Source organism: Lupinus angustifolius, chromosome LG07 (assembly GCF_001865875.1).
Source record: "Lupinus angustifolius cultivar Tanjil chromosome LG07, LupAngTanjil_v1.0, whole genome shotgun sequence".
NCBI classification, from domain to species: Eukaryota; Viridiplantae; Streptophyta; class Magnoliopsida; order Fabales; family Fabaceae; genus Lupinus; species Lupinus angustifolius.
In genome coordinates, this window is record NC_032015.1 from 12897762 (window position 1) to 12909470 (window position 11709).

The 11709-nt window shown below is 31.8% G+C and overlaps 1 protein-coding gene across 1 annotated transcript; it reads right to left on the minus strand.

Annotated features, from left to right (window-relative positions):
* Positions 10445 to 11089, minus strand: LOC109352946. The gene has a single exon (XM_019595131.1). The coding sequence runs from the start codon at positions 11087 to 11089 to the stop codon at positions 10445 to 10447; it is 645 nt and encodes a 214-aa protein (XP_019450676.1).

Below are 11709 nucleotides of genomic sequence, written 5' to 3' on the forward strand. Positions count from 1 at the left end.
CTAATATATGACTGTTTTAATAATATTGTGGTGAAATTACTTTACACATCTTATCATCTATCAACAGGTTTTCTGCCATTTACTTATGTTTCATTAGCGGAGTTAGGTTAAAGAATGTAAATATCATATTTTTTATTAAGAAACTAAATACATAACTCTTTAAATAGATCATAGGCGTAGTGGTTATATTCATGAGTAGTAGCATTTGTTTAAAATGCCATTGCGATTGTTTTATAGATTCTATAAATTATGATGTCTGAAGAAGTGTAATTTAAAACATTGTTGGAGTATAGGTAAGAGAGGTAACTGAATAAAGGGAAGCAAAACAAAAACCAAATCATATTTTGAGAATGATAAGTTTCTTCTATGCAAATTTGGTTGGTTGAATCCAATCACAAATTAACGTCAGACCTTACTCACGGATTTGTTACGTTACAAGCTACTTTGTAGGCATCAACATAAGTTGTAATCTTGGACAAAAATCAACACAACCCATGAAGAGCCACCTTTTCTCTTGTCATTATAATACCATACAATGAGTTGCATACGACTGACTAATCCCCATGTGGTGGCCCCTACCAGTTTGCAGGCATAACATAAATTTCACAGGAATTGACGTGATTTTTGGTTAAACACAAGTCACATGACTCTAAAAGGAATGTCATATCAATTTTCTTATGATTTGGAGTAGTTGCCATGTTTTTATAGACAAAATGTAAAAATTCTATTTATGTCCTTCTTCAGTATGCATTGCTCTTTAATCCGAAAATTGGGACTCGATAGTCAAGATTACATAGTCATAGGTGGAAAATGTTCCTTAGTTTCACATGTTTTAATTTAGAGTAAATTAAAACCACCACCACCGTTCTATAAACCTAGACAAACCACCTATAATTATATACATACATTAGACTACTCTTATAGGAGAGATAAGTGTAATTTCTAAAACAAAAAAATGATGATGAGTGTAATTAAGTTAATTAAATTTTATACAATATGAAGACAAGTTCAAATTGTATAAGAGTCATTGTCTATTCATTATTTTTGGTTTGTTGTAAATTGTATCAAAATAATTAAGGAGATATTTAAATCACTCTTATACTATATTTTAACTAACCAATATACTGAATAGACGTTGATTTTTATACTATTTGGATTTGTCTTCATAATATACCATATTTTGTTTAACTTAACTACGTTCGTTACCATTTTTTGTTTACGAAATTGGAATTATCCCTCTTACATGGGTAATATAATGTATGTATATAATTAGAGGTGACTTGTATAGGTTTAAAATAGGATGAGTGATTATTTTAAGGAACAAAAACAACTTTACACAGCCATTCAAATGATAAATTGAATAAAAGATGTGAATATCAAGGACCCTTCCCATCCTTAATGCGATTATTAGTATTTTATATATTTTAATTTAATTAAGAAATTAATTAGATATTGTTAGAAGTTCTGCATTAATTAATTATCATTAAAGTTAATGTTTATTTATGGTTTAATTTTTATTATTTGTTAATAATTAAGTATTAAGGAACATAAGTGACATATCACAACTTTTCAAAAATGATTCGAGAAAAAGAAATAAAATTACAACTTTTCCTTCACCATTATTGTAATTTTGTTTTAAGAGATTAACAACAAAGACATTATTTCGTTTAAAAATCAATATTTACTATTTATTATTAAAAAATATCTTCTATAAATAACTATCATAATCATTTATTAATATTTTTATATTAATAAAATATACTTATTTTGTCCTTATTACAATTAATTACTATTTATATTATCATTTATATCAATAATATTTATTATTATATAATTATAATTTATATTAACTTAACTATTATTATTGAAAAGCATACAGAAAAAAAAACATATCATGACACTTAACAGGGAAGGATGACTAGCAGCATGGTATAGAAAGAGAGACACAAATGGTTGTCGATTGTTAGTACATAGGAAGGAGAGGGCTGTTAAAAGAGTTCTTTTGCTATTTATTAAGGCAAGTTTCTGATTGATTTATTTAATGATATGTTGATTCTTTGCTCGCCATCTCGGTTTTGTTGGAATAAATTCCAACGCCAATATAATGGTTTCAAGAATGTTCATTTCATAAAAAAACTTAGCTTTATTGAATTATTAACAATTTCATATCACCTCGGTTTTGTTGGAATAAATTCCAACGCCGGTATAATGGTATGAATTTAGCAAATTAACACAAGTGATAATGAGTGATATTTATTTTTGTTTTCCTTTATTAATCGAACTACTTCCTTATGGAAGGTTGGTAAAGAACAAATAAATAAATTAATAAAGTTAGAATTTAACCGTACCATTTTTTTCAAAGGGTTATTATAAAGAATAAAGAATAAAACAATAAATAAATGTTAGTTGTGAAAATGTATATGACGGAAAATAAATGATAGTTGCGGAAAGTAAATGAAAGAAAATAAAAGTTAGTAGTTAGATCACTCATTATAACTGTTATTTTTCATTTTCACAAGTATACAATTTATGAATTAAATTACACTTTGATCCAAGATTTCTTTCTTTGTCAACAAATAAAATTTATAAGTTAACAATTTACTATTTTACATTTGCATCTCTTTCAAGATTCAATTGTAGTATAATATAGGGTTGTATCGAATCACAAGGAATTCCCTAACAGAACATTATTATAAACATGTTATATTACTAATAAAGTTTGAACATACTTTTGGTTTGACTTTGTTCATGGACTTTGAACAAGTAAACATAAATAAACATAAACAACTATTATGCACAAATTATCGAGGAGAAAATTTAGTTTGAATGATGAAAATATTTCTTAACATGTTTCTATGAAAAATGTTTATAAAAGTTATGTCTTATACTTTGGTAATTCCAAACATCACCTCATAAAATTTCCACTAGTCCCCGACAAGAAAAAATGATTTTCAAAACTTACAAAATACACTAATCAATAGAAAACTGACACTCGACGAAATAAGTTGTTACGCCTTATTTCAGGCTCCGTAAATATTGATTAGCTTTGATTACAAGTTGCTGAAAATAGATTCTTTGATTTGGAAAATGAACTAAGGTGTATTCCTACTTTTTAGTTCATTTGTCAAGACTTTAAAAAGAAGCATTTTGGATCTTGAAATTAAGTTTTAGGTGATCAAGCTAAAACCGCATTAAGCACTTTCTAAAGAATTGAAATTGCCAAAGTAATATGAATTGTTGATGCTGGATGGTTGTCTACATGACTTGCTCAAGTATCTCCCCCAGTTTACTTTGGGATAGGTGTGATGCTGAGTGGTTACTGATGAAACATACTGATTGTTGATTTACACAACCATGACACCAAGAGTGTTGTTCCTCCAATTGTTTTGGTAGTGTTTGTAACTTTTGGTACACTTTGTTGAGCTTCTATTGAAACTCCTTTATGAAATTGTCTATTCAATTTCGATGTTGATATGTTGATCCATTTTCCTGAAATAAAACAATAAAAAGGAAATCTGTCTATTTCCGAAGAAAGATTAGAATAAAAGAACATAAATTTAATAAGTTTAAAATAATTTGTACAAAAGTGAAAAAAAGAGTTTTGTACAAGATTATTAATAATATAACATAATAAAGAATAAATTCTATTATTTAGCAATTCTCCGGCAGCGATGCCAATTTGTTGAAAGAGTTTTTTGACTGCTTGCTTTATTTCGATGTAGCAAGTTTCTGATTTCTTTTATTTAATGACAGGTCGATTCTTTGCTCGCCATCTTGGATTTTGTTGGAATAAATTTCAATACCGTTATAATGGTTTCAAGAATGATCATTTAATCAAAAACTTAGCTTATTGAATTATTAACAATTTCATATCATCTCAGCTTTGTTGGAATAAATTCCAACGCCGGTTTAATGGCATGAATTTAACAAATTAATATAAGTGATATTTAATTAGTTAGTGACTATATTTATTTACTCCCTTTTCGGGTTCCTTTTAACCATAACATAAAGATCGTTCTCATTTTATTAAATTAACCATACCATTTCTTATGAAAGGTTGGTATCAAGGAATAATAAAATGACAAAAGAATAAAGTTAGACGTTAACCGTACCACTTCTTTCGAAGGGTTGATATAAAGAATAAATAAAGCAATAAATAATTAGTTTCAAAATTTAAATGGCAGAAAATAAATGTTTTATGCGGAAATGTAAAAGGCTGAAAGTAAAAGTTAGTAGTTAGATCATTCATTATAACTATATATGTTTCCTTTTCACAAAGATACAACTTATGAATTAAATTTCACTTTGATTCTAGGTTTCTTTATTTGTCAACAAATAAAATTTATAAGTTAACACTTTACTATTTTACATTTGCATCTCTTTCAAGATTCAATTGTAGTATAGTATAGGGTAATGTCGAACCACAAGGAATTGCCTAATAGAATATTATTATAAACATGTTATATTACTAATAATATTTAAACATCTTTATGCTTATGAAATATTAACAAGTAAATAAACATAAACAACTATCATGAACAAATTATTGAGGAGAAAATTGGTTGGAAATATGAAATTATTTCTGTACTTAATTGATTTTGAAAACATTACAAGTTATGTGTTATACTTTCGGTTGATTCAACACATCATTTCTAAATCCTTCATCTAGTGTCCTAGTATGATAAGATGATTTTCAAACCTTATGTAATATACTAAATAATAGTTAAGTGCCACTCGACGGAGTAGGGTGTCACACCCTACTTCAGGCTCCATTAACTTTATTTAGCCTTTACATAAGTTGCTTAAAATAGAAGAAGCATTTTGTAATATACTAAATGAACTAAGGTGTAGGTTATACTAAATGAACTAAGGTGTAGGTTATACTTTTTAATTCACTTGCCAACACTTAAAACAAGTTTTAGGTGATCAAGCTAAAACCGCATTAAGAACTTCATAAAGAATTAAAACTTAACCAAAAAGTAATAACTTGAATGCATTGATTTCAAAAGATGATAAATTAAGGAGAAGAAATTACACCATAATTCAAGTCAATTTGTAGGAGCATGAGTCATCTAGCCATAGATGAGATGCTTTTGTTCCCAAATGAGATTACAAAATTATGTTTTTGCATCTCATTTGCCATATCCTTTCTCCTCTTGAATTAAGAAAGAAAAACTACAAACTACACTACCTAAACTACTTTGGAGTGGAAATTCTCCAAGAAAATTACAAGAAGAAGAGAAGACTTCAGTTCAAGTGTATGAATGTAGGAGTGAATGTGAGAGTGTGAATTCATGAATGAGAATGTATGTTTTTCCCTTTGAGGTGCCCTCCTATTTATAGGAGTTTCTCCCCACTGCCAAGCTGCTTTCTTCCACCGCCAAGCTTCTGACCAAACCCTTCAGCATGGGTTTGGTTATGGCCAAGCAGCTTAGTCACCTTCTTGAGGCTGACTCACCCAAGCTAGTTGTGAGCTACTGGCCCATCTATTATGAGCTACCTCTAAAAAGCCTATGGAGGCTACTTGAAGTGAGGTCATGCATGATGTCAAGGTTGCTTGGTGGCTAAGTCAACTTGACCAAGTTCCTGGGTGCACACTGCCAGGCGCTTATGTGGCACCGCTCAACTGTCTGCTTGTGCAGCTTTGACCGTGCTAATGGTGATGTGGCCTGGTGCTTGCTGATATGGTCACGTGTATGGTTCCAAGCTGGGCGGTCCAGGTGCTCCGCTAAGCTGTCTGCTTGAACAGGTTGGCTTGTGCCAGGCTTCTGTTCTGACTGTGCCAGGTTGGGTCTGACCATGCTAAATTGGTATCTAGGTCAGCTAGGTGTGGGCTTGGTCCAAGCTAAAGCTGCTTAGTGAGCAACTTCAAGTTGACTCCATATTTTTCCACATAGGCCAAGTCTTGTTGAGCCATTCTTAAGGCTAAGCACATATCTTGCAATGTCAAGCTTAAGCATGTCATGTGAAGATCATTTTGGCATCTTTTAAGCATTTTATTTGCTTTTGATTAATTCTTCTCTTTTTCATCAAAAATCCCACAAAAATATAATACAAAGACATACACAAAGCATATATACAAGCTTGTGATATTTTATCCAAAAAAGTGTTGAATTAAGTTGGTTTTCTCAATTTATCCAAGGATAAGTGCCATGAAAATTGTATAAAAATTAGGTATTTTTGGCACTTATCAAATCCCCCCAACTTAAGACTTCGTTTTTCCTCAAAAAATAGGTAAAGCTTATCCGAATCCAAGACTTGGCTAATTTTTTAAGATATGATTTACATGATTTCAAATTTGCTTAAGCATGATCAAAAAATTGTTTTCAATGAGATATTTCATGATTTGTGAATTTTTAACACATAATGCTTCAAACATGAATTTATGCTTTTGTTCATAAAAATGTGCAACAATTTACCTAAGCAAATATTTTTCAATGAAAAAGTGTTTTTTGCACACAAGTTCAAAATTAGAACTTCAAAGGGGTAACTGTTTCACTCAAATTTTCATCCATTTGGTTGTAGTAGTTTGAAATTGTTCTTTGTCTAACATATTCTCTTAAATTGCATAATCAATTAAGGATCACTAAGGTCTTGTTTTTTGGTGATAATGAGGCTTGGTTTGGACAATCATGGTTTTTCTAGGTAATTAAGTTAAAGTCAAAAGAGAGCATTTTTTAAAATTTTTCTTAATGAAGCATTTTACTCTATTTTTTCCATAATTCTCTTTTTCCAACCTCTTAGCTTTTGTAGCTTGACTTATTTTTGGCTTTTCTTTGCATTTCTCAACCTCCTTTTGTTTTTCACTTTCTTTTACAACTTGTTTTTGTAAAGAGATTGAAAAATTCTTTTCCTTTTCCTTTTTAGAAAAATTCTTTTCCTTTTCTTTCCTTACACTTCTTGATTTAAAAAATGTTTGCAAAGATCATGTTACACAAATTTAACTTTCATATGCAAAAAAAATTCAAGTTATGACATTATGTGATTTTTTTGCACAGAAAGTTTAGCATATATCTCATTTTGCTCAATAAAAGCTTAAGTCAAGATATGCTTTGCATTTTTAAATCATGTAATCATGCCACAATTTTTTTTTTCATTTAGTCACTTTGAATTCGATTTTTGATTTTTTTTTTAGTTTTAAGGACAATCAAATTACTTTTAAAATAACTATATAATATTCTATATACTATTAACTTTCTTTAAAAAATTTCATATGCATTAAACCATGTTCCCCTTCTTTAATTGATGGCTTGTCCTCAAGCCAATGGAAAAATTGGTTTAAAGGAGATGTTTGATGCATATGAAATTTTCTAAAGAATAACATAATATTTAAACACAAATTTAATTTAAATATAAAATTAAAAAGCCATTTAAAAACTATCTAACTACTGGGTTGCCTCCCAGCAAGCTCTTGTTTAATGTCATTAGCTTGACGCTTGGTAGAGGTTATTCTGATGCAATTTCGATGATGGAGCCTCCTTCATCATCCAAGTATGGGTTTAACCTCTATTCATTCAGTGTCCAAGTCGTTTGACACTTTGGATCTTCCAATTCAACTGTTCCATATTCTTTAACTTCTTTTATCACAAATGGCCTTAACCATCTGGTCTCGAATTTTCCCAGAAGCTGTTTCAATCTTGAGTTGAACAAAAGTACCTTTTGACCTTTGTAAAAATATTTCCTTCGAATTTTAGAGTCATGATACTTTTTAGCCTTTTCTTTATATAGTCTTGAAGATTCATAAGCTTGGAGTCTTATTTCTTCTAATTGATGCAGTTGATTCTTTCGTTTTGTTCCTGCATCATTCAAGTCAAAATTTAAAAACTTAAGTGCCCAATAGGCTTTATGCTCCAATTCAACTGGTAAATGACAAGCTTTGACATAAACTAGTTGGTATGGAGTTTGGCCTATTGGTGACTTATATGCAGTTCTATATGCCCGAAGAGTCTTATCCAACTTTTGTGACCAATCTTTCCTTGAGGAAGAGACTGTTTTTTCTAAAATTCTCTTTAATTCTCTATTGGATACCTCTACTTGCCCATTGGTTTGTGGATGATAACGTGATGCTACCTTATGTCTAACATTATAAAATTCTAAAACTTCGCGCAATTGGGATTTTATAAAATGGGATCCTCCATCACTTATAAGCACTCTTAGTGTCCCAAAGTGGGTAAAAATATTTTTCTTCAAAAATATTATAACCGTTTTTCCATACGCCTTTGGTGTTGCTAATGCTTCTACCCATCTAGAAACATAGTCAAGAGCCACCAAGATGTATTCGTTTGAAAATGATGATGGAAAAGGGCCCATGAAATCAATACCCCAACAATAAAAAATTTATATTTCCAAAATATTTTGTAAGGGTATTTCATTTCATTTCCCAATTCCGCCAGATCTCTAACATGCATTACATTTATGAACAAAGCTTTTGTCATCTTTAAAAATTGAGGGCCAGAAAAAACCTGATTGGAGGACTTTTACAGCAGTTGTTTCTCTATTGTAGTGCCCTCCATCGGCTGAGTTATGGCAATGCCATAAAATTTTCTGGGCCTCAGTTGAATCAACACATCTTCAAATGTTGTTGTCAGTTCCTTCTTTAATAAATATGGCTCATCCCAAATGTAATGGTTGACTTCCTTGAGAAATGTTTGCTTTTGCTGATAGTTGAAATGACCAGGAATAATTTTTGAGGCCTTGTAGTTGGCTATATAAGCAAACCATAGTCGCTATTGCAGGAGAAATAGGTTTTCATCCGGAAATGCTTCAACTATTTCTCTCTCTCCTTTCGTGACTTCTTCATTGATTTATCTTAACAAATGATATGCCATAAGATTATCTTTCCCACTTTTGTCATAGATTTCCAAGTTAAATTCCTACAAAAGTAGCACCCAGCGTATTAACCGTGGCTTGGAGTCAGGTTTTTTAGTAGATATTTGATTGTAGCGTGATCAGTAAAAATAATTATTTTTGCCCGAATCAAATAACTTCAAAAATTTTCTAATGCGAATACAATAGCTAGCAATTCCTTTTTTGTAGTGGCATAGTTAACATGTGCCTCATATAAAACTTTGCTAGCATAATGTATTGCATGGAAAACCTTTTCCCTCTTATGTCCTAAAACTACACCAACTGTGTAATCACTAGTGTCACATATTAATTCATAAGGTAGATCCAAGTTTGGTGCAATTATGACAGGGGCGGTTACCAAACAATTTTGTAAAGAAATGAATGCTTCTAAGCAAGAATCATCAAAATTAAAAGTGGAATTATTTAGGAGAAGGTTACAAAGGGGCTTAGCTGTTTTAGAGAAATCTTTGATAAAACGTCGGTAGAATCCAGCATGTCCCAGAAAGCTTCTGATGCCTTTAACATTTGTTGGTGGTGGAAGCTTTTCTATGACTTCTACTTTTGCTTTATCGACCTCTATTCCTTTTCTTGAAATTTTGTGCCCCAAAACAATGCCTTCAGTGACTATGAAATGATATTTCTCCCAATTTAGTACCAGGTTTATCTCTATATTCTTCAGGCATATATCAAAATAATCTCCAAATAGTGAAAATCATCCATGAAGACCTCGATGCAGTTTTCCACCAAATTGGCGAAAATAGCCAGCATGCATCTTTGAAAAGTAGCTGGAGCATTGCACAATCTGAATGACATCTTTCTGTAGGTGTAGACACCAAAAAGAAAAGTGAATGCTGTCTTTTCTTGATCTTGCGGATCTACAACAATTTGGTTATATCACGAGTAACCATTTAGGAAACAATAGAAGACACACCCTGATAATCTTTCTAACATCTAGTCCACGAAGGGGGTAGGGGAAAATGGTCTTTTCTAGTCGCCGCATTGAGTTTACGGTAATATATGCATACTCTCCAACCAGTAACAGCTCAAGTTGGACTGAGCTCATTGTTGTCATTTCGGATTATCGTAATTCCTCTTTCTTCGACACTACTTGTACATGATTTACCCATTTACTGTCAGAAATGGGGTAAATCATTCCAACTTCAAACATTTTCACCACTTCATCCCGAACAACTTCTTTCATTGTCGGATTGAGCCTCCTTTGTGGTTGAGCTACTGGCTTGAAATCATCGTCCATCATGATTTTGTGCATGCAGTAAGAAGGAGTGATTCCTTTTAGATCTTTCAAAGTCCAACCAATTGCTTGTTGGTGCCTTTCCAAGACTTGTATCAGCTTATTTTCCTCTAAGGTGGATAGCAAGTTGTTGATGATAAATGGTTTGTGGGAGTAACCTTTTAGAAATACATATTTTAAATGTGATGGTATCCACTTTAGTTCCGGTTCTAGTTCTTTTTTCTCATCTCCACCTTGGTCTAGTTCAGGAGAAATTTGATTATCAGAGGGGTTTCTGATCAACTGTTCTTTTTCTCCATCCTCCATATTATGTTCTTGCATGTCCCAAGAGTTATGAGGCTGAGGCTATTTTGAGCAGATTTCTTCAAGAATATCAATCTGGAAACATTGCCCTTGATCTCTTGGATGATGCATTGCCTTGAAAATGTCAATCGGAATTTCAACATCTTCTACTTGAACTATGAGTTTGCCATTTTCCATATCCATCCCCATTTTTGTTGTTCTTATGAATGGACGTCCCAAAATGAGTGGGATTTCTACATCTTCAGAGATGTCAATAACAACAAAGTCTACAAGAATCAGGAACTTATCCACTTTTACTAACACATCGTATGCAACTCCTTCCAGATATTTAGTGGATCTGTCAGCAAGTTGCAGAGACATTTTGGTTGGTTTTAGTTGCAACCCCCTTATTCTCCTCATCATTGAAAGTGACATTAGGCAAACACTTGCTCCAAGATCAGCTAGTGCTTTGCCTATTGAAACTTCCCCAATTGTCACCGGAATAGTTATGCTTCCTAGATCTTTTCGCTTGTGAGAGACATTTGTTTGAAGGATCACGCTGTAGGTTGCATTGAGTTGGATAATTTCTTTCTCCTGATGTTTCCTCTTCTTTGATAGCAGTTCTTTCATAAACTTGGAATAAGTAGGCATTTGTGCTAAGGCCTCAGAGAATGGAATGCTGATTTGTAATGTGTTGAATATTTCCATAAACTGAGCAAACCGCTTTTCCTTCTTGACTTTTGATGGAACTGGGGGATAGGGTATTTTTTTATGAACTAGCGAGTATTGTTTTTCTTCTTTTTGTTCACTGTTAGTTTATGATGTATCCATTTTTTTATTTTTCTTCTTTTATTTTTTCTTTTTCTTTTTCAATAACCCCTCCCATCGTTTTTCCACTTCTTGTTGTGATACTTCTGCAATGCTATGAAATAGCTTAATAATGTTCAACTATGTATCTGAGTTGATTCCCCATATTTTTAATAGCATCGTCTATGATTTGTTGATTCTTGATGTTTGTCTGCATGAATTGCTCAAGTATCTCCCCTAGTTTACTTTGGGATAGGTGTGATGCTGAGTGGTTACTGATGAAATAGACTGATTGTTGATTTGCACAACCATGACACCAATAGTGTTGTTTTCCAATTGTTTTGGTAGTGTTTGTAACTTTTGGTGCACTTTGTTGAGCTTATGTTGAAACTCCTTTAAGAAATTGTCTATTTCAATTTGGATGTTGATATGTTGATCCATTTTCCTGAAATAAAACAATAAAAAGGAAATCTGTCTATTTCTGAAGAAATATTAGTAGAAAAGAACATAAATTTAATAAG

What these genes read in the sequence shown, in the direction of transcription:
- LOC109352946 (XM_019595131.1), bottom strand. Translation starts at nt 11,089, where the DNA reads ATGGAAATATTCAACACATTACAAATCAGCATTCCATTCTCTGAGGCC.